The sequence below is a fragment of the Phallusia mammillata genome, chromosome 5 (genome assembly GCF_965637545.1).
Source record: "Phallusia mammillata chromosome 5, kaPhaMamm4.hap1.1, whole genome shotgun sequence".
Taxonomy (NCBI): domain Eukaryota; kingdom Metazoa; phylum Chordata; class Ascidiacea; order Phlebobranchia; family Ascidiidae; genus Phallusia; species Phallusia mammillata.
Window position 1 is genome coordinate 13,559,652 of NC_137256.1, and position 22,910 is coordinate 13,582,561.

At 37.0% G+C, this 22,910-nt stretch overlaps 3 protein-coding genes and 1 pseudogene across 5 annotated transcripts; 3 read left to right on the forward strand and 1 right to left on the reverse strand.

The window, feature by feature from the left end:
* Positions 1–2,385: 2,385 nt before the first annotated feature.
* On the reverse strand, positions 2,386–3,288 carry LOC145229574 (uncharacterized; annotated as a pseudogene).
* On the forward strand, positions 2,770–7,474 carry LOC145230427 (1,4-alpha-glucan-branching enzyme-like). Its single transcript, XM_080095852.1, has 16 exons — positions 2,770–2,827; positions 3,474–3,597; positions 3,841–4,007; positions 4,079–4,188; positions 4,304–4,432; positions 4,523–4,749; positions 4,822–5,034; positions 5,102–5,217; positions 5,281–5,408; positions 5,491–5,589; positions 5,660–5,770; positions 5,831–5,993; positions 6,061–6,245; positions 6,434–6,564; positions 6,635–6,752; positions 6,857–7,474. The coding sequence occupies exons 2-16, from the start codon at positions 3,488–3,490 to the stop codon at positions 7,319–7,321; spliced, it is 2,472 nt and encodes an 823-aa protein (XP_079951978.1). The 5' UTR covers positions 2,770–2,827; positions 3,474–3,487; the 3' UTR covers positions 7,322–7,474.
* Positions 7,475–11,000: 3,526 nt separating this feature from the next.
* LOC145230442 (1,4-alpha-glucan-branching enzyme-like) lies at positions 11,001–15,051 on the forward strand. 2 transcript variants are annotated; one of them, XM_080095873.1, is made up of 15 exons: positions 11,001–11,179; positions 11,424–11,590; positions 11,662–11,771; positions 11,887–12,015; positions 12,106–12,332; positions 12,405–12,611; positions 12,679–12,794; positions 12,858–12,985; positions 13,068–13,166; positions 13,237–13,347; positions 13,408–13,570; positions 13,635–13,822; positions 14,011–14,141; positions 14,212–14,329; positions 14,434–15,051. In XM_080095873.1, the coding sequence occupies exons 1-15, from the start codon at positions 11,070–11,072 to the stop codon at positions 14,896–14,898; spliced, it is 2,469 nt and encodes an 822-aa protein (XP_079951999.1). In that variant the 5' UTR covers positions 11,001–11,069; the 3' UTR covers positions 14,899–15,051. The 2 variants fall into 2 exon arrangements, with proteins under 2 accessions (XP_079951999.1, XP_079952000.1); XM_080095874.1 differs by having other exon boundaries at positions 13,638–13,822.
* Positions 15,052–18,587: 3,536 nt separating this feature from the next.
* On the forward strand, positions 18,588–22,647 carry LOC145230443 (1,4-alpha-glucan-branching enzyme-like). Of its 2 annotated transcripts, none has more exons than XM_080095875.1 (15): positions 18,588–18,766; positions 19,014–19,180; positions 19,252–19,361; positions 19,477–19,605; positions 19,696–19,922; positions 19,995–20,207; positions 20,275–20,390; positions 20,454–20,581; positions 20,664–20,762; positions 20,833–20,943; positions 21,004–21,166; positions 21,231–21,418; positions 21,607–21,737; positions 21,808–21,925; positions 22,030–22,647. In XM_080095875.1, the coding sequence occupies exons 1-15, from the start codon at positions 18,657–18,659 to the stop codon at positions 22,492–22,494; spliced, it is 2,475 nt and encodes an 824-aa protein (XP_079952001.1). In that variant the 5' UTR covers positions 18,588–18,656; the 3' UTR covers positions 22,495–22,647. The 2 variants fall into 2 exon arrangements, with proteins under 2 accessions (XP_079952001.1, XP_079952002.1); XM_080095876.1 differs by having other exon boundaries at positions 21,234–21,418.
* Positions 22,648–22,910: the final 263 nt, after the last annotated feature.

Genomic DNA, 22,910 nt, shown 5'->3' on the forward strand with positions numbered 1-22,910 from the left:
AGAAATGCGTTTTGTAGATTTTGTTGAGTGAAAACATCAATTGCGGTGGGAAAGGAGACGGTTTCTACGCAAAGGCATTGCGTTACTTATTCTGCTTTATATGAAGAAATACAACACAAATCTTACCAACTGTTGTGGTAACCGGAAAAAATAAACAACACGGGTATTCGTAATTACTGACACACACCCTCACATTCAATGAAGTATAAGACCACAATGCGACGTCAAACACAGTCCAGCTATTTTAGGCGACAGAGTAGAATTAAGTTACGATTCATGTGAAGATGTATTCGGCACCGGAACAAACACATATTTGCAAATCGATTCATTAATAATAACAATCTTTTACAGTACACGATAAAAACACGACCTTCCAATACAACATCGTGCTGCACGAAAGTCAGTGACGAACAAACTTATCCAAGTTGCGTTATCATACAAAACTGGCAGTTAATGGTACGTCACACAACTCAATAGATTACAACACAAGTTGTTGTGAGAGAGAGCGGGAATCAATAGAATCAGAAATTACTGGCAAACAAAGTGTAACACCTGGAAAACGCAGTTTAATCATTATTATTTCCAACCTTATTTTTCGTGTTGGGAAATCTGGTGTTTGATGTGCAAGCAAGATAAAATCACATTTTGCGCATTTGGATTCTTCTCACCAAACAAATGGTTTAACACGCCTTTGATTTGTTCGTTTTCTAATGCATATTTTGTCTTGATTACATGCGTTGTTGACAGAAGTACAAATGCCTATTCTTATGTGATCACTGAATTACTTACTATTAAACAACCTGTGAATAAATGCCTTTGTAACGTATGCTACTAGATACAACCATTCGTCATTGAACCAATATGAAATCAACAACAAAAGCTCAAAATTTCGCCATACAAAAGGTGGATATACTCCTACAACTCCCACTATAAAGTGCTTAGTTTATATCATGTCAAAAAAGTTGGTCTAAATGGCACTCAAAGAGAAAAATCTGTATTGTTGGATAAAGCAAAGCATTTTCATTATCTGATTGTACCAAATCGTTATCAAGTCTTGAATGTAGTGCTAAGAAAGAAACTATATTAATTAAGTTACATATAAGTCAACATCTAAGACTCTAAAGCTGGATGAAACAAGTTGTCCACATAGATTCTGTCATCACAAATGACAGTAAAATAACTTGTCTCTTTTCTATGATTACAACTGCAAAAGACCTGACCGCGTGCCGGCAGTCGACTGCTGACGTAACGATCCATGTACCCTTACAACAGTTGAGTCGCACTGCAATACACACAAATATAATACGCAACGACAAGTGAAAATCTATAAAGACACATTTACATTGCAGCAACGACGCCATTCCGGTCGGATTGTGTGATTTTCAACCCTACTCATCCAATTTTTGGTATTGTCATTCCCAAAATTTCTCCGATAAAACCTTTATTTTTCAACCTTTGAGAAGCTCTCATTTTACTCGAAAATCGATTGAAAGAAATTGTGATTCAGAAGTCAAGCCCTTCATTCATACAAAGTTTATTGCAAATTGAGAAATCGGGTTTTGTGATCTGTTAAAACATAAGCAAGACAAAACATTTGAAACATGATGAACAATTTTACTTTAATGGTGGTTGTTAGAAAATGATTGAAAAAACAGTGTGGTGATTCCATTCGGGTAAAAGAGGAAATAATGTCTCGGTTTGAAGCAATTACGTTAGATTATATAATTATATAAAAATTATATAAAAAAGATTGTATAATTAGATTATAAACAGATAATTATCTGATATCAAATTAGGGTTATTGGTATTTGGACATTAAGCCTAAGTATATTGCTCATTACAATACATTACATTCTAATCATAACGATCAACACATTTTGGCGAGCACTCTAAGTATTACAACAATTAAATCAAATAATCTCGTTACCGTTTTTGCATCAGAAAAAATATTCAAAATTGTTCGACTTAAATTATTATTTAGGAAAGAAAAACTTTTATTTCCAAATAGTATTTCTAGATACTTTCTCTACATCTTTTACTACTTAAGTTTAATGGTGAAAATAACGGCCCAAATAGACGTAAAAAGCGACATGCTTTATTGTTCAAACGTTTCGGCAAATGCTCATGCCATCATCAGTGATATGAAGGCCACATCAGTTACACCCGTTTACATACACTTTAGTCGCATGAAGGAATGATAAAAAGGTGCGAAACAAGCGTCGCATAAAAACGATAGATAAAAAGGTGCGCAGAAGCGAGGTGTAAGCTACCTGCGAGTATGCGTCTGACGAAACAGGTGCAGAGCAACTACGACATACAATATATTTACAAGCAAAGAAACAATAGTAGGACAGCACGTCACATTAAAAATACGCAATAAGTTAATTAGGTATTAAGCAAATACAAAGGAACCGACTTAGAATCAACGTTTAATTCCGGTTTATAGCGTTGAATGAAAATTGATTCCAGTAACATTAGTCGATAGCGGTCCCTTGCTGTTCCAAGCACTTCCGGGTTTTTAAAGTCCACTACATGGTCTTTGTTGGCCTGAAAGTGTTGACACACCTCGGACGTTTCGCTTCGTTGGTGTTCATAAACTCGCGTTCCAAGGTTTCGCCTGGTTTCCCCAATGTAGGTTTTTCCACAAGAACATTTCAGTCTGTAAACAACCGAAGATCGGTTGAGCAATCCCTGCATGTCTTTATGCCCAAACGCCTTTACAAGCCTCTGTGCTTGGTGGAAAAGACGTACACGGACCTTTCCGTATGTGGCTTTTGAGGATAAAACTGAAGAGTTCTTTCTGTATGCGGTGGTTGATGTCGCCAAGGTATGGCAGTCTGATACAACTGAATTTGGTGCTGGAATCCAAATCTGTGGACTTAGTTACATGGAGGTAGCGTCTGTTTAACACCGACCTAATACACCTGGATACGAACTTGGCCGGATACCCGTTTTGAAGTAAAAATCCTTTGATGCGCATAAATTCCCTATGCATGTTATTATAGTTACCCTCAATCTTGTATGCTCTATTCAGCAGCGAACAGGCAAGGTTGACGGCCTGTGCACGTTATTTTCACGATTAAACTTATGAACAGATCCGTATATAGTGTTCCAAATTTTACTACTTAATTTTAGGCTTAATTTTTTTAACATTGAAACTTTGTAAATGAATTAAACAAAACTGCTGTTAGGTTTAAAAATAAGCTTATTTCGTGATGTAAATTATATCGAGTAAAATTCAATTCGATCATATTAATACGCTCTGTAACCTGCAATTTCCTTGCTCATCTTTCAACCGAAATAATCTTCAACTTATAACGGATAATCCGTTTTGATTACCAATATCCTCGACACTTTTTCCGCTTTTACTCGTATATATACTGTGCGTGCAATACAGTACTTCACTCACAACATTTGTTGTATCATCGATCGATTGTCTTCTGATTACTTTGCTTTGTATTTCTTTATACCAGCACCACTGTGAAGAATGGATTTCTCTACATGTGACAACCTTCAACACTGCGATGTTCCTTGCATTGAAAGTTTGTTTGCTAACGATCCCCAACTGAGAAGTTACGAAAAGGATATTCGACTGAGGTTGGTACGACCTAAATGGTATTTAAATATTTTGCTTTGTACCTATTTGAAAGGACATTTCTGTATGAATGATGGCGCTTTTATTTGGTTCACAAGGTAAATTAATAAGTGAGCTATTTGCGTCACCTATGGTAAAAAGCAAATTCATGCCTCAATTGAGTTGTGATATTAGCAGCCCCAACATACATTAATAAATACGCTCGTTACAAACTGTGTTTACTTGATATTGATGTCCAATTAAAGGTATGGTTTGTTCGAAAAAACTTTGATGGCAATTGAACGCGAGGAAGGGTTTGATCGATTCAGTCGCAGTTACGAAAATTACGGTGTTGTACTTACCCATGATGGAGGGGTGAAGTGCAGGGAATGGATTCCAAATGCACGGGCTGTCTACCTCAAGGGGGATTTTAGTGAGTTTTATGTACAGCTGGTTACTTTAGCTGAAACACAAACGTTGTAATTCACTCCATGATATATTCAGATAATTGGGAGAGAGTGAATTACAAAGAAGTTGGATACGGACAATGGGAGATTTACATTCCACCAAATCACGATGGAAGTTGTCCAATCCCACATCTTTCCGAGCTTAAAGTAATATTACTGCTGATAATCGTTTAATGACATGTGTTGTATTTTTGTACATTCGTTTCACTTTTAAAGTAGACCAAACACATAACAAATATTTTGCATTTTTATTTACGTTTAGATTGAGATCGAAACAAGAGACAACCAAGTGTTGGAGAGAATTTCTCCTTGGGCAAATTACGTCACACAATGGGAATCTTTATTTAAGTGGCTTTTCTGGAATCCACAATCGAACGAGATTTGCAAACGAGTAAGTTAGATGGTTTCAAATAGTTTGGTTTGGTCCCAATTGATACACAACGATCATAACATTGTGATACGAAAATGATTTCGTTCGCAGTTTGTCGCAAATCGACTTCCCAAACCAGATCGTCTGCGTATCTATGAAGCTCACATCGGGATCAGCTCCGATCGATGTCAAGTTTCTTCTTTTCGCCATTTTACGTCTGAGGTTCTTCCACGAATCAGAGACTTAGGATACAACTGCGTCCTATTGATGGCAATTATGGAACATCCTTGTTACCCAAGCGTTGGTTGCCAAGTTACCAATTTCTTTGCTCCATCCAGGTGATTATATCTTCCATTGCAATAAACAAAAAAAGATAAACAACAAGTTATGGCCATTTTTTGTGTTTGCAGTCGGTACGGGACACCAGAAGACCTCAGAGAGTTGATCAGCGTTGCGCATGAAATGGGCATTTACGTCATGATGGACGTCATGCACAGTGAAGCATCGAGAAATTCTTCGGAAGGTTTAAACCGATTCGATGGCACAGATGAATGCTTCTTTCGATCTGATAGGGGTGATTGTCATGCTCATGCAAATGATACAAGAAAGTTTGATTTTACAAAGTATATCTTGTTTTGTTTTCATGTTTGACTCTCAACAGAAAACTAGCAACATTTTTTTAATTTTTAGATGGGAAGTGCTTCGGTTTCTTCTTTCCAATTTACGTCATTATGTGGACAACTTTGATTTCGATGGCTTTCGCTTTAGAGATGTGACGTCGATGATCTACCACGATCAAAGTTCGGGTTGGTATTAAAGCATCTGCCACATCAGAAACATATAATATAATTTATTTCTAACTTTTATAGATCGTCGATATGCCTCCGGCTACAAACAATATTTCGGAATGCACATGGACATTGAGGCGATGGCTTATTTGATGCTTGCCAATAAGATGCTGCATCAGTTCTATCCACAAATCATCACAATAGCCGAGGTCAGTTAACTTCGTGAGGACCATACTTGAAGAATGTTGAAATAAAACAAATCAATTAATAACATTATAATATCATACATAGGAACATTCTGAATATCCTGGTTTGACACATTTGGTGCGTGAGGGTGGTTTTGGTTTCGACTACAGACTATCAATGCACATTCCAAGCAAATGGATGCAGGTGATTCATGAATCAATGTTGGGCTGATATATTGATTTGGCTTTGTGCGAAGTATTTTGTTTGTGATTAGTTGCTAAACGAGCGGAGAGACGAAGATTGGAATATGAACGATATTTGTGAAATGTTTTTGGAATGTCGAAGAGGAGAAAAATACATCACTTTTTCGGAAAATTATGAGCAAGTAAGTTTTGTTATCTTTTATTTAATCGTGTTTGTATTTAACAAGCATTTTTTTTTGCAGAACACTGATGACCAGTGGACAATAGCAAGACAACTGATGGGTGACGAAAGTATGTTGGATGGACAAGAAATGTCTCTGAAGTTGGATAGAGGAATAAGTCTTTATAAAATGATCAGATTGTTCACCAGTGCTTTCAGTGGACAAGCTTTTCTAAACTTTATGGGTAAGAAGTCAAACAGTAAAAGTTTTGCATACGATGAAAATTTAATGCATTGATATTTTGCAAGCAGCTAATGAATTTGGTCATCCTGATTGGGTGGAGTTTCCATCAGTGCAAAATTTTGACAACTATCATTTGGCCCGACGACAATTTCAGCTGGCCGACAACCCACAACTGAGATTCAAATTTCTCAATAACTTCGATATGGAAATGAATCGGTTGGAAGAACGGTTCGCGTGGCTCAACTCATCACCAGTATGTGTTTTACCGATAATGCTTTCCAAGATCTTGGAAAAAACAGTTATTTGATGAAATAAAATAAAAACTGTCTCAAGAGGGAAACGACTTTAACCAGAGTAATATGTAGCGGATGGATTTAGCGTTTAGACAAACAAAATTATTACATGTGTTTTGGTAACAAATGTTTTTTCTTTTGTTTAAAGGCTTTTCTTACTCGCCAACATAATGATGACAAAGTAATCATCTTCGAACGTGCTGGTCTTCTTTTCATGTTCAACTTTCATCCAACAAGAAGCTATCCCGACTATCGAATCGGTGTGCGAACGCCAGGGAAGTAAGTAGAGTCCTAGAATGGTAGTGAAAATATAACTATTGTTGTTTACATTTTTTAAAATTCATTAAAGGTACAACATCGTGCTGGACAGTGACGACAAAATGTTTGGAGGTCATGGAAGGAATCAAGCTTCAACTGATTTTTGTACCCAACAACAAGCTTGTGACAACATGAAATGCTCTCTGATGGTAAATTATAAGTTATATTATAAATTAAATTAGAAAAGGCGTTATTTTATAAATTAGAAAGTGATTATTTGTTTAAACAACGCATTAATTGCATTTTGTTTTAGGTCTACTTACCATCTCGATGTGTTGTCGTCATGGCAAACGAAACGATTTATTCCAAACAAAACTGGTTAAACGCCAACCGCGTTTATAACGAATATGGGAATTGTGGCGAGCGTGGTCGAAACTTTAATGATGCCAGACGTGGATCGGAATGGCATCGACACCGAAGTCACAGTCGAGGTCGTCAAGGTTTTCGACAAACTTCTCCTGGATTTGAAGCACGTTTTAGTGGAATGTGTGTCACTGAACCGAGTTACCGAAGAGAAACAAGTCCTTATAAAGGCAGAAGTATCAACCGAAGTCAAAATCGTAGTGATTACCGTGATGGTCCGGATTACAACAGTCGTATGTATCGTGATGAAAATATGGGCAAGGAGATGAAAAGTGATTTTGGACGCAGCAGCCGAAGTCCTGTTCGAAGCAGATCTATTGGCTTTAAAAAATCAGTCAGCCCGACCCGGTATTAGATAATGTTGGTGTGAATTGATGTGTTTCGTTGTTTGAGAAATATGTTATGTGCTGAATGTATTTACATACAACATTTTTAGCTGTCGTGTATTATTTTAGCAGGTGTTGTAAATGTATTACAATGTGAATAAAATATATGTATTTGAAACATACATCGTGTGTGATAAGTAGCCAGAAACAGAACTTGCAAATTAGTTGTAATTGTAAACACCATGACATTTTAAAATGTAATCACGATTGTTAAAAGTTTTGAACAAAAATGGTATGTTCAAAAAATTGAACAGATATGGTAAGCTTATAACGACCCGTGAACGCTCACTGGTTATAAGTCCGGAACGTCACAAGAGAAGAGATTGAAGCGACCTCCAACAAACTGTCCACGCAGAAATGTGTTTTGTAGATTTTGTTGAGTGAACACATCAATTGCAGTGGGAAAGGAGATGGTTTCTACGGAAAGGCATTGCGTTACTTATTCTGCTTTTTATGAAGAAATACAACACAAATCTTACCAACTGTTGTGGTAACCGGAAAAAATAAACAACACGCAGTAATTACTGTCACACACCCTCACATTCAATGAAGTATAAGACCACAATGCGACGTCAAACACAGTCCAGCTATTTTAGGCGACAGTTCTAGAGTAGAATTAAGTCACGATTCATGTGAAGACGTATTCGGCACCGGAACAAACACATATTTGCAAATCGACTCATTAATAATAACAATCTTTTACAGTACACGATAAAAACACGACCTTCCAATACAACATCGTGCTGCACAAAAGTCAGTGACGAAAAAACTTATCCAAGTTGCGTTATCACACAAAACTGGCAGTTAATGGTACGTCACACAACTCAATAGATTACAACACAAGTTGTTGTGAGAGAGAGCGGGAATCAATAGAATCAGAAATTACTGGCAAACAAAGTGTAACACCTGGAAAACGCAGTTTAATCATTATTATTTCCAACCTTATTTTTCGTGTTGGGAAAACTGGTGTTTGATGTGCAAGCAAGATAAAATCACATTTTGCACATTTGGATTCTTCTCACCAAACAAATGGTTTAACACGCCTTTGATTTGTTCGTTTTCTTATGCATATTTTGTCTTGATTACATGCGTTGTTGACAGAAGTACAAATGCCTATTCTTATGTGATCACTGAATTACTTACTATTAAACAACCTGTGAATAAATGCCTTTGTAACGTATGCTACTAGATACAACCATTCGTCATTGAACTAATATGAAACCAACAACTAAAGCTCAAAATTTCGTCATACAAAAGGTAGATATACTCCTACAACTCCCACTGTAAAGTGCTTAGTTTATATCTTGTCAATAAAATTTGTCTAAATGGCACTCAATTTGAAAAGCATTTTCATTGTCTGATTGTACCAAATCGTTATCAAGTCTTGAATGTAGTGCTAAGAAAGAAACTATATTAACTAAGTTACATATAAGTCAACATCTAGGACTCTAAAGCTGGATGAAACATGTTGTCCACATAGATTCTGGCATCAAAAATGAAAGTAAAATAACTTGTCTCTTCTCTATGATTACAACTGCAAAAAAGACCTGACCGCGTGCCGGCAGTCGACTGCTGACGTACCGATCCATGTACCCTTATCACAGTCGAGTCGCACTGCAATACACACAAATAAGTTATAATACGCAACGACAAGTGAAAATCTATAAAGACACACTTACATTGCGCATCAACGACGCCATTCCGGTCGAAATGTGTGACTTTCAACCCTACTTATCCAATTTTTGGTATTGTCATTCCCAAAATTTCTCAAAAAAACCTTTATTTTTCAGCCTTTGAGAAGCTCTCATTTTACTCGACAATCGATTGAAAGAAATTGTAATTCAGAAGCCAACTCCTTCATTCATACAAAGTTTATTGCAAATTGAGAAATCGGGTTTTGTGATCTGTTAAAACATATAAGCAAGACAAAACATTCAAAAAGTGATGAACAATATTACTTTAATGATGGTTGTTAGAAACTGATTGACAAAACAGTGAGGTGATTCCATTCGGGTAAAAGAGGAAATAATGTCTCGGTTTGAAGCAATTACGTTAGATCAGGGGTCACCAAACTACGGCCCGCGGGCCGGATCCGGCCCTCGAGGTCATTTCATCCGGCCCGCGACCACATTTTTTGGTTTGCCAAATCGTGTTGATAACTTTGTAACATTCAAAAATTAATCCACTCCTTACGAAAGTTTTCCTGTCGCGATATGTAGAATTGATATTACCTAGTTTCATAGGATTACAACGCTCAAGATTGATCCAAAGCCGGTTTGTTACGTCACAAATTGGACTACAAGTGTTAATTGTGTGCAAACAATTGCCTTATTTTGTTAGTTGTGACGTAATATACAAGCATTGCTCGTATGATGAGACCAGCTGTGCAGTTTAACAGTCGCATTACCAGATTTTGAATGGGATTGTGGAAAGACCATCTCTTGGCGCCCCTATAAAAATCGCTGGGGCATGTAAACTATGCGGCCCGTGCGAATCATTTTTAAACTTATCCGGCCCGCAGTGTAAAAAGTTTGGTGACCCCTGCGTTAGATTATCTGATATAAAATTAGGGTTATTGGTATTTGGACATTAGGCCTAAGTATATTGCTCATTACAATACATTACATTCTAATCATAACGATCAACACACTTTGGCGAGCAATAAAAGTATCATAACAATCAAATCAAATAATCTCGTCATCCCTTTTGCATAGGAAGAAATATTCAAAATTGTTCGACCTAACAATCAACCAAAAATAAATTATTATTTAAGAAAGAAAAACATTTATTTCCAAATAGTATTTCTAGATACTTTCTCTACATCTCCTACTCATAGGCGCCGATTTTTACAAAAATGCAAGGTGGCGGACGTAAATTAGACGTCACATAAAGTGACATCACCAATGTGTACAACCACACGAACTCCAACTGGAAAATAGAATGCAACGTTGGTCAATTTTTTTGAAATAATATTCATTTGAATCAACGTTATTATTGGTTTAGCAACGTTTAGAAACGTTTCGTCAAGTTGTTGCTCTCGTATCACCAAAATAACTATTTATTACAGTACAATCGCATTGTACACAATAATAGCCCTACATTCAATGCCAACAATTGTGTGTCTCACGTCATAAACAAGACACTGACCAAAACAGGTTGCAGTTTCGGCACGTTTTGTTGCTATTTCGCCACCACGCTTGTTTAAAAGCAAAATGTTCCCAGATTTTACGATGTTTCGTACGATACCGCAACAAACAAATCAAAACATCCACGGTGGCCGGCACCGCGCTTTACAAACCCAAGGTGGCGGCGCCATCCCGCCACCGCCCACTCGGCGCCTATGTCCTACTATTTAATTTTAAGCTTAATTTTTTTAATATTGAAACTTTGCAAATGAATTAAACAAAACTGCTGTTAGGTTCAAAAATAAACTTATTTCGTGATGCAAATTATATCGAGAAAAATTCAATTCGATCATGTTAATACGCTCGGTAACCTGCAATTTCCTTCCGCTTATCTTTCAACCGAAATAATCTTCAACTTATAACGGATAATCCGTTTTGATTACCAATATCCTCGACACTTTTTTCCGCTTTTACTCGTATATATACTGGGTCTGTCATGCAGTACTTCACTCACAACATTTGTTGTATCATCGATCGATTGTCTTCTGATTACTTTGCTTTGTATTTCGTTATACCAGCACCACTGTGAACAATGGATTTCTCTACATGTGACAACCTTCAACAATGCGATGTTCCTTGCATTGAAAGTTTGTTTGCTAACGATCCCCAACTGCGAAGTTACGAAAAGGATATTCGACTGAGGTTGGTACGACCTAAATGGTATTTGAATATATTGCTTTGTACCTATTTGAAAGGATATATCTGTATGAATAATGACGGTTTTATTTGGTCCACAAGGTAAATTAATAAGTGAGCTATTTGCGTCACCTATCGGTAAAAAGCAAATTCATGGCTTAGTTGAGTTGTGATATTAGCAGCCCCAACATACATTAATAAATACGCTCGTTACAAACTGTGTTTACTTGATATTGATGTCCAATTAAAGGTATGGTTTGTTCGAAAAAACTTTGATGGCAATTGAACGCGAGGAAGGGTTTGATCGATTCAGTCGCAGTTACGAAGATTACGGTGTTGTACTTACCCATGATGGAGGGGTGAAGTGCAGGGAATGGATTCCAAATGCACGGGCTGTCTACCTCAAGGGGGATTTTAGTGAGTTTTATGTACAGCTGGTTACTTTAGCTGAAACACAAACGTTGTAATTCACTCCATGATATATTCAGGTAATTGGGAGAGAGTGAATTACAAAGAAGTTGGATACGGACAATGGGAGATTTACATTCCACCAAATCACGATGGAAGTTGTCCAATCCCACATCTTTCCGAGCTTAAAGTAATATTACTGTTGTTAATCATTGAATGACATGTGTTGTATTTTTGTACATTCGTTTCACTTTTAAAGTAGACCAAACACATAACAAATATTTTGCATTTTTATTTACGTTTAGATTGAGATCGAAACAAGAGACAACCAAGTGTTGGAGAGAATTTCTCCTTGGGCAAATTACGTCACACAATGGGAATTTTCATTTAAGTGGCTTTTCTGGAATCCACAATCGAACGAGATTTGCAAACGAGTAAGTTAGATGGTTTCAAATAGTTTGGTTTGGTCCCAATTGATACACAACGATCATAACATTGTGATACGAAAATGATTTCGTTCGCAGTTTGTCGCAAATCGACTTCCCAAACCAGATCGTCTGCGTATCTATGAAGCTCACATCGGGATCAGCTCCGATCGATGTCAAGTTTCTTCTTTTCGCCATTTTACGTCTGAGGTTCTTCCACGAATCAGAGACTTAGGATACAACTGCGTCCTATTGATGGCAATTATGGAACATCCTTGTTACTCAAGCGTTGGTTGCCAAGTTACCAATTTCTTTGCTCCATCCAGGTGATTATATCTTCCATTGCAATAAACAAAAAAAGATAAACAACAAGTTATGGCCATTTTTTGTGTTTGCAGTCGGTACGGGACACCAGAAGACCTCAGAGAGTTGATCAGCGTTGCGCATGAAATGGGCATTTACGTCATGATGGACGTCATGCACAGTGAAGCATCGAGAAATTCTTCGGAAGGTTTAAACCGATTCGATGGCACCGATGATTGCTTCTTTCGATCTGATAGGAGTGATTGTCATGCAAATGATACAAGAAAGTTTGATTTTACAAAGTATATCTTGTTTTGTTTTCATGTTTGACCCTCAACAGAAAACTAGCAACATTTTTTTAATTTTTAGATGGGAAGTGCTTCGGTTTCTTCTTTCCAATTTACGTCATTATGTGGACAACTTTGATTTCGATGGCTTTCGCTTTAGAGATGTGACGTCGATGATCTACCACGATCAAAGTTCGGGTTGGTATTAAAGCATCTGCCACATCAGAAACATATAATATAATTTATTTCTAACTTTTATAGATCGTCGATATGCCTCCGGCTACAAACAATATTTCGGAATGCACATGGACATTGAGGCGATGGCTTATTTGATGCTTGCCAATAAGATGCTGCATCAGTTCTATCCACAAATCATCACAATAGCCGAGGTCAGTTAACTTCGTGAGGACCATACTTGAAGAATGCTGAAATAGAACAAATCAATTAATAACATTATAATATCATACATAGGAACATTCTGAATATCCTGGTTTGACACATTTGGTGCGTGAGGGTGGTTTTGGTTTCGACTACAGACTATCAATGCACATTCCAAGCAAATGGATGCAGGTGATTCATGAATCAATGTTGGGCTGATATTTTGATTTGGCTTTGTGCGAAGTTTTTTGTTTGTGATTAGTTGCTAAACGAGCGGAGAGACGAAGATTGGAATATGAACGATATTTGTGAAATGTTTTTGGAATGTCGAAGAGGAGAAAAATACATCACTTTTTCGGAAAATTATGAGCAAGTAAGTTTTGTTATCTTTTATTTAATCGTGTTTGTATTTGACAAGCATTTTTTGTTGCAGAACACTGATGACCAGTGGACAATAGCAAGACAACTGATGGGTGACGAATGTATGTTGGATGGACAAGAAATGTCTCTGAAGTTGGATAGAGGAATAAGTCTTTATAAAATGGTCAGATTGTTCACCAGTGCTTTCAGTGGACAAGCTTTTCTAAACTTTATGGGTAAGAAGTCAAACAGTAAAAGTTTTGCATACGATGAAAATTTAATGCATTGATATTTTGCAAGCAGGTAATGAATTTGGTCATCCTGATTGGGTGGAGTTTCCATCAGTGCAAAATTTTGACAACTATCATTTGGCCAGACGACAATTTCAGCTGGCCGACAACCCACAACTGAGATTCAAATTTCTCAATAACTTCGATATGGAAATGAATCGGTTGGAAGAACGGTTCGCGTGGCTCAACTCATCACCAGTATGTGTTTTACCGATAATGCTTTCCAAGATCTTGGAAAAAACAGTTATTTGATGAAATAAAATAAAAACTGTCTCAAGAGGGAAACGACTTTAACCAGAGTAATATGTAGCGGATGGATTTAGCGTTTAGACAAACAAAATTATTACATGTGTTTTGATAACAAATATTTTTTCTTTTGTTTAAAGGCTTTTCTTACTCGCCAACATAATGATGACAAAGTAATCATCTTCGAACGTGCTGGTCTTCTTTTCATGTTCAACTTTCATCCAACAAGAAGCTATCCCGACTATCGAATCGGTGTGCGAACGCCAGGGAAGTAAGTAGAGTCCTAGAATGGTAGTGAAAATATAACTATTGTTGTTTACATTTTTTAAAATTCATTAAAGGTACAACATCGTGCTGGACAGTGACGACAAAATGTTTGGAGGTCATGGAAGGAATCAAGCTTCAACTGATTTTTGTACCCAACAACAAGCTTGTGACAACATGAAATGTTCTCTGATGGTAAATTATAAGTTATATTATAAATTAAATTAGAAAAGGCGTTATTTTATAAATTAGAAAGTGATTATTTGTTTAAACAACGCATTAATTGCATTTTGTTTTAGGTCTACTTGCCATCTCGATGTGTTGTCGTCATGGCAAACGAAACGATTTATTCCAAACAAAACTGGTTAAACGCCAACCGCGTTTATAACGAATATGGGAATTGTGGCGAGCGTGGTCGAAACTTTAATGATGCCAGACGTGGATCGGAATGGCATCGACACCGAAGTCACAGTCGAGGTCGTCAAGGTTTTCGACAAACTTCTCCTGGATTTGAAGCACGTTTTAGTGGAATGTGTGTCACTGAACCGAGTTACCGAAGAGAAACAAGTCCTTATAAAGGCAGAAGTTTAAATCGAAGTCAAAATCGTAGTGATTACCGTGATGGTTCGGATTACAGCAGTCGTATGTATCGTGGTGAAAATATGGGCAAGCAGATGAAAAGTGATTTTGGACGCAGCAGCCGAAGTCCTGTTCGAAGCAGATCTATTGGCTTTAAAAAATCAGTCAGCCCGACCCGGTATTAGATAATGTTGGTGTGAATTGATGTGTTTCGTTGTTTGAGAAATATGTTATGTGCTGAATGTATTTACATACAACATTTTTAGCTGTCGTGTATTATTTTAGCAGGTGTTGTAAATGTATTACAATGTGAATAAAATATATGTATTTGAAACATACATCGTGTGTGATAAGTAGCCAGAAACAAAACTTGCAAATTAGTTGTAATTGTAAACACCATGACATTTTAAAATGTAATCACGATTGTTAAAAGTTTTGAACAAAAATGGTATGTTCAAAAAATTGAACAGATATGGTAAGCTTATAACGACCCGTGAACGCTCACTGGTTATAAGTCCGGAACGTCACAAGAGAAGAGATTGAAGCGACCTCCAACAAACTGTCCACGCAGAAATGTGTTTTGTAGATTTTGTTGAGTGAACACATCAATTGCAGTGGGAAAGGAGATGGTTTCTACGGAAAGGCATTGCGTTACTTATTCTGCTTTTTATGAAGAAATACAACACAAATCTTACCAACTGTTGTGGTAACCGGAAAAAATAAACAACACGCAGTAATTACTGTCACACACCCCAACATTCAATGAAGTATAAGACCACAATGCGACGTCAAACACAGTCCAGCTATTTTAGGCGACAGTTCTAGAGTAGAATTAAGTCACGATTCATGTGAAGACGTATTCGGCACCGGAACAAACACATATTTGCAAATCGACTCATTAATAATAACAATCTTTTACAGTACACGATAAAAACACGACCTTCCAATACAACGACCTTCCAATCGTGCTGCACAAAAGTCAGTGACGAAAAAACTTATCCAAGTTGCGTTATCACACAAAACTGGCAGTTAATGGTACGTCACACAACTCAATAGATTACAACACAAGTTGTTGTGAGAGAGAGCGGGAATCAATAGAATCAGAAATTACTGGCAAACAAAGTGTAACACATGGAAAACGCAGTTTAATCATTATTATTTCCAACCTTATTTTTCGTGTTGGGAAAACTGGTGTTTGATGTGCAAGCAAGATAAAATCACATTTTGCACATTTGGATTCTTCTCACCAAACAAATGGTTTAACACGCCTTTGATTTGTTCGTTTTCTAATGCATATTTTGTCTTGATTACATGCGTTGTTGACAGAAGTACAAATGCCTATTCTTATGTGATCACTGAATTACTTACTATTAAACAACCTGTGAATAAATGCCTTTGTAACGTATGCTACTAGATACAACCATTCGTCATTGAACTAATATGAAACCAACAACTAAAGCTCAAAATTTCGTCATACAAAAGGTAGATATACTCCTACAACTCCCACTGTAAAGTGCTTAGTTTATATCTTGTCAATAAAATTTGTCTAAATGGCACTCAATTTGAAAAGCATTTTCATTGTCTGATTGTACCAAATCGTTATCAAGTCTTGAATGTAGTGCTAAGAAAGAAACTATATTAACTAAGTTACATATAAGTCAACATCTAGGACTCTAAAGCTGGATGAAACATGTTGTCCACATAGATTCTGGCATCAAAAATGAAAGTAAAATAACTTGTCTCTTCTCTATGATTACAACTGCAAAAAAGACCTGACCGCGTGCCGGCAGTCGACTGCTGACGTACCGATCCATGTACCCTTATCACAGTCGAGTCGCACTGCAATACACACAAATAAGTTATAATACGCAACGACAAGTGAAAATCTATGAAGACACACTTACATTGCGCATCAACGACGCCATTCCGGTCGAAATGTGTGACTTTCAACCCTACTTATCCAATTTTTGGTATTGTCATTCCCAAAATTTCTCAAAAAAACCTTTATTTTTCAGCCTTTGAGAAGCTCTCATTTTACTCGACAATCGATTGAAAGAAATTGTAATTCAGAAGCCAACTCCTTCATTCATACAAAGTTTATTGCAAATTGAGAAATCGGGTTTTGTGATCTGTTAAAACATATAAGCAAGACAAAACATTCAAAAAGTGATGAACAATATTACTTTAATGATGGTTGTTAGAAACTGATTGACAAAACAGTGAGGTGATTCCATTCGGGTAAAAGAGGAAATAATGTCTCGGTTTGAAGCAATTACGTTAGATCAGGGGTCACCAAACTACGGCCCGCGGGCCGGATCCGGCCCTCGAGGTCATTTCATCCGGCCCGCGACCACATTTTTTGGTTTGCCAAATCGTGTTGATAACTTTGTAACATTCAAAAATTAATCCACTCCTTACGAAAGTTTTCCTGTCGCGATATGTAGAATTGATATTACCTAGTTTCATAGGATTACAACGCTCAAGATTGATCCAAAGCCGGTTTGTTACGTCACAAATTGGACTACAAGTGTTAATTGTGTGCAAACAATTGCCTTATTTTGTTAGTTGTGACGTAATATACAAGCATTGCTCGTATGATGAGACCAGCTGTACAGTTTAACAGTCGCATTACCAGATTTTGAATGGGATTGTGGAAAGACCATCTCTTGGCGCCCCTATAAAAATCGCTGGGGCATGTAAACTATGCGGCCCGTGCGAATCATTTTTAAACTTATCCGGCCCGCAGTGTAAAAAGTTTGGTGACGCCTGCGTTAGATTATCTGATATAAAATTAGGGTTATTGGTATTTGGACATTAGGCCTAAGTATATTGCTCATTACAATACATTACATTCTAATCATAACGATCAACACACTTTGGCGAGCAATAAAAGTATTATAACAATCAAATCAAATAATCTCGTCATCCCTTTTGCATAGGAAGAAATATTCAAAATTGTTCGACCTAACAATCAACCAAAAATAAATTATTATTTAAGAAAGAAAAACATTTATTTCCAAATAGTATTTCTAGATACTTTCTCTACATCTCCTACTCATAGGCGCCGATTTTTACAAAAATGCAAGGTGGCGGACGTAAATTATGACGTCACATAAAGTGACATCACCAATGTGTACAACCACACGAACTCCAACTGGAAAATAGAATGCAACGTTGGTCAATTTTTTTGAAATAATATTCATTTGAATCAACGTTATTATTGGTTTAGCAACGTTTAGAAACGTTTCGTCAAGTTGTTGCTCTCGTATCACCAAAATAACTATTTATTACAGTACAATCGCATTGTACACAATAATAGCCCTACATTCAATGCCAACAATTGTGTGTCTCACGTCATAAACAAGACACTGACCAAAACAGGTTGCAGTTTCGGCACGTTTTGTTGCTATTTCGCCACCACGCTTGTTTAAAAGCAAAATGTTCCCAGATTTTACGATGTTTCGTACGATACCGCAACAAACAAATCAAAACATCCACGGTGGCCGGCACCGCGCTTTACAAACCCAAGGTGGCGGCGCCATCCCGCCACCGCCCACTCGGCGCCTATGTCCTACTATTTAATTTTAAGCTTAATTTTTTTAATATTGAAACTTTGCAAATGAATTAAACAAAACTGCTGTTAGGTTCAAAAATAAACTTATTTCGTGATGCAAATTATATCGAGAAAAATTCAATTCGATCATGTTAATACGCTCGGTAACCTGCAATTTCCTTCCGCTTATCTTTCAACCGAAATAATCTTCAACTTATAACGGATAATCCGTTTTGATTACCAATATCCTCGACACTTTTTTCCGCTTTTACTCGTATATATACTGGGTCTGTCATGCAGTACTTCACTCACAACATTTGTTGTATCATCGATCGATTGTCTTCTGATTACTTTGCTTTGTATTTCGTTATACCAGCACCACTGTGAAGAATGGAATTCTCTACATGTGACAACCTTCAACAATGCGATGTTCCTTGCATTGAAAGTTTGTTTGCTAACGATCCCCAACTGCGAAGTTACGAAAAGGATATTCGACTGAGGTTGGTACGACCTAAATAGTATTTGAATATATTGCTTTGTACCTATTTGAAAGGATATATCTGTATGAATAATGACGGTTTTATTTGGTCCACAAGGTAAATTAATAAGTGAGCTATTTGCGTCACCTATCGGTAAAAAGCAAATTCATGGCTTAGTTGAGTTGTGATATTAGCAGCCCCAACATACATTAATAAATACGCTCGTTACAAACTGCTGTGTTTACTTGATATTGATGTCCAATTAAAGGTATGGTTTGTTCGAAAAAACTTTGATGGCAATTGAACGCGAGGAAGGGTTTGATCGATTCAGTCGCAGTTACGAAAATTACGGTGTTGTACTTACCCATGATGGAGGGGTGAAGTGCAGGGAATGGATTCCAAATGCACGGGCTGTCTACCTCAAGGGGGATTTTAGTGAGTTTTATGTACAGCTGGTTACTTTAGCTGAAACACAAACGTTGTAATTCACTCCATGATATATTCAGGTAATTGGGAGAGAGTGAATTACAAAGAAGTTGGATACGGACAATGGGAGATTTACATTCCACCAAATCACGATGGAAGTTGTCCAATCCCACATCTTTCCGAGCTTAAAGTAATATTACTGCTGATAATCGTTTAATGGCATATGTTGTATTTTTGTACATTCGTTTCACTTTTAAAGTAGACCAAACACATAACAAATATTTTGCATTTTTATTTACGTTTAGATTGAGATCGAAACAAGAGACAACCAAGTGTTGGAGAGAATTTCTCCTTGGGCAAATTACGTCACACAATGGGAATCTTCATTTAAGTGGCTTTTCTGGAATCCACAATCGAACGAGATTTGCAAACGAGTAAGTTAGATGGTTTCAAATAGTTTGGTTTGGTCCCAATTGATACACAACGATCATAACATTGTGATACGAAAATGATTTCGTTCGCAGTTTGTCGCAAATCGACTTCCCAAACCAGATCGTCTGCGTATCTATGAAGCTCACATCGGGATCAGCTCCGATCGATGTCAAGTTTCTTCTTTTCGCCATTTTACGTCTGAGGTTCTTCCACGAATCAGAGACTTAGGATACAACTGCGTCCTATTGATGGCAATTATGGAACATCCTTGTTACTCAAGCGTTGGTTGCCAAGTTACCAATTTCTTTGCTCCATCCAGGTGATTATATCTTCCATTGCAATAAACAAAAAAAGATAAACAACAAGTTATGGCCATTTTTTGTGTTTGCAGTCGGTACGGGACACCAGAAGACCTCAGAGAGTTGATCAGCGTTGCGCATGAAATGGGCATTTACGTCATGATGGACGTCATGCACAGTGAAGCATCGAGAAATTCTTCGGAAGGTTTAAACCGATTCGATGGCACCGATGATTGCTTCTTTCGATCTGATAGGAGTGATTGTCATGCTCATGCAAATGATACAAGAAAGTTTGATTTTACAAAGTATATCTTGTTTTGTTTTCATGTTTGACCCTCAACAGAAAACTAGCAACATTTTTTTAATTTTTAGATGGGAAGTGCTTCGGTTTCTTCTTTCCAATTTACGTCATTATGTGGACAACTTTGATTTCGATGGCTTTCGCTTTAGAGATGTGACGTCGATGATCTACCACGATCAAAGTTCGGGTTGGTATTAAAGCATCTGCCACATCAGAAACATATAATATAATTTATTTCTAACTTTTATAGATCGTCGATATGCCTCCGGCTACAAACAATATTTCGGAATGCACATGGACATTGAGGCGATGGCTTATTTGATGCTTGCCAATAAGATGCTGCATCAGTTCTATCCACAAATCATCACAATAGCCGAGGTCAGTTAACTTCGTGAGGACCATACTTGAAGAATGCTGAAATAGAACAAATCAATTAATAACATTATAATATCATACATAGGAACATTCTGAATATCCTGGTTTGACACATTTGGTGCGTGAGGGTGGTTTTGGTTTCGACTACAGACTATCAATGCACATTCCAAGCAAATGGATGCAGGTGATTCATGAATCAATGTTGGGCTGATATTTTGATTTGGCTTTGTGCGAAGTTTTTTGTTTGTGATTAGTTGCTAAACGAGCGTAGAGACGAAGATTGGAATATGAACGATATTTGTGAAATGTTTTTGGAATGTCGAAGAGGAGAAAAATACATCACTTTTTCGGAAAATTATGAGCAGGTAAGTTTTGTTATCTTTTATTTAATCGTGTTTGTATTTGACAAGCATTTTTTGTTGCAGAACACTGATGACCAGTGGACAATAGCAAGACAACTGATGGGTGACGAATGTATGTTGGATGGACAAGAAATGTCTCTGAAGTTGGATAGAGGAATAAGTCTTTATAAAATGGTCAGATTGTTCACCAGTGCTTTCAGTGGACAAGCTTTTCTAAACTTTATGGGTAAGAAGTCAAACAGTAAAAGTTTTGCATACGATGAAAATTTAATGCATTGATATTTTGCAAGCAGGTAATGAATTTGGTCATCCTGATTGGGTGGAGTTTCCATCAGTGCAAAATTTTGACAACTATCATTTGGCCCGACGACAATTTCAGCTGGCCGACAACCCACAACTGAGATACAAATTTCTCAATAACTTCGATATGGAAATGAATCGGTTGGAAGAACGGTTCGCGTGGCTCAACTCATCACCAGTATGTGTTTTACCGATAATGCTTTCCAAGATCTTGGAAAAAACAGTTATTTGATGAAATAAAATAAAAACTGTCTCAAGAGGGAAACGACTTTAATCAGTGTAATATGTAGCGGATGAATTTAGCGTTTAGACAAACAAAATTATTACATGTGTTTTGATAACAAATATTTTTTCTTTTGTTTAAAGGCTTTTCTTACTCGCCAACATAATGATGACAAAGTAATCATCTTCGAACGTGCTGGTCTTCTTTTCATGTTCAACTTTCATCCAACAAGAAGCTATCCCGATTATCGAATCGGTGTGCGAACGCCAGGGAAGTAAGTAGAGTCCTAGAATGGTAGTGAAAATATAACTATTGTTGTTTGCATTTTTTAAAATTCATTAAAGGTACAACATCGTGCTGGACAGTGACGACAAAATGTTTGGAGGTCATGGAAGGAATCAAGCTTCAACTGATTTTTGTACCCAACAACAAGCTTGTGACAACATGAAATGCTCTCTGATGGTAAATTATAAGTTATATTATGAATTAAATTAGAAAAGGCGTTATTTTATAAATTAGAAAGTGATTATTTGTTTAAACAACGCATTAATTGCATTTTGTTTTAGGTCTACTTGCCATCTCGATGTGTTGTCGTCATGGCAAACGAAACGATTTATTCCAAACAAAACTGGTTAAACGCCAACCGCGTTTATAACGAATATGGGAATTGTGGCGAGCGTGGTCGAAACTTTAATGATGCCAGACGTGGATCGGAATGGCATCGACACCGAAGTCACAGTCGAGGTCGTCAAGGTTTTCGACAAACTTCTCCTGGATTTGAAGCACGTTTTAGTGGAATGTGTGTCACTGAACCGAGTTACCGAAGAGAAACAAGTCCTTATAAAGGCAGAAGTATCAACCGAAGTCAAAATCGTAGTGATTACCGTGATGGTCCGGATTACAACAGTCGTATGTATCGTGATGAAAATATGGGCAAGGAGATGAAAAGTGATTTTGGACGCAGCAGCCGAAGTCCTGTTCGAAGCAGATCTATTGGCTTTGAAAAATCAGTCAGCCCGACCCGGTATTAGATAATGTTGTTGTGAATTTATGTGGTTCGTTGTTTGTTAAATATGTTATGTGCCGAATGTATTTACATACAACATTTTTAGCTGTCATGTATTATTTTAGCAGGTGTTGTAAATATATTCCAATGTGAATAAAATATATGTATTTGAAACATACATCGTGTGTGATAAGTAGCCAGAAACAGAACTTGCAAATTAGTTGTAATTGTAAACACCATGATATTTTAAAACGTAATCACGATTGTTAATAGTTTTGAACATGGTATGTTCAAAAAATTGAGCAAATATGGTAAGCTTATAACGACCCGTGAACGCTCACTGGTTATAAGTCCGGAACGTCACAAGAGAGGGGATTGAAACGCGCTTCCTAAAGACCTCCAACAAACTGTCCACGCAGAAATGTGTTTTGTAGATTTTGT

Excerpts from the sequence above, each read along its gene's own strand:
- LOC145230443 (XM_080095875.1), top strand. The coding sequence starts at position 18,657 with ATGGAATTCTCTACATGTGACAACCTTCAACAATGCGATGTTCCTTGC. Across the intron at positions 20,763-20,832 it reads TTCCAAGCAAATGGATGCAG|TTGCTAAACGAGCGTAGAGA; the intron begins GTGATTCATGAA and ends GTTTGTGATTAG. Across the intron at positions 21,167-21,230 it reads AGCTTTTCTAAACTTTATGG|CAGGTAATGAATTTGGTCAT; the intron begins GTAAGAAGTCAA and ends ATATTTTGCAAG.
- LOC145230442 (XM_080095873.1), top strand. The coding sequence starts at position 11,070 with ATGGATTTCTCTACATGTGACAACCTTCAACAATGCGATGTTCCTTGC. Across the intron at positions 14,142-14,211 it reads GGTGTGCGAACGCCAGGGAA|GTACAACATCGTGCTGGACA; the intron begins GTAAGTAGAGTC and ends AATTCATTAAAG. Across the intron at positions 14,330-14,433 it reads ACATGAAATGTTCTCTGATG|GTCTACTTGCCATCTCGATG; the intron begins GTAAATTATAAG and ends ATTTTGTTTTAG.
- LOC145230427 (XM_080095852.1), top strand. The coding sequence starts at position 3,488 with ATGGATTTCTCTACATGTGACAACCTTCAACACTGCGATGTTCCTTGC. Across the intron at positions 4,433-4,522 it reads CGAACGAGATTTGCAAACGA|TTTGTCGCAAATCGACTTCC; the intron begins GTAAGTTAGATG and ends TTTCGTTCGCAG. Across the intron at positions 5,771-5,830 it reads TTTCGGAAAATTATGAGCAA|AACACTGATGACCAGTGGAC; the intron begins GTAAGTTTTGTT and ends TTTTTTTTGCAG.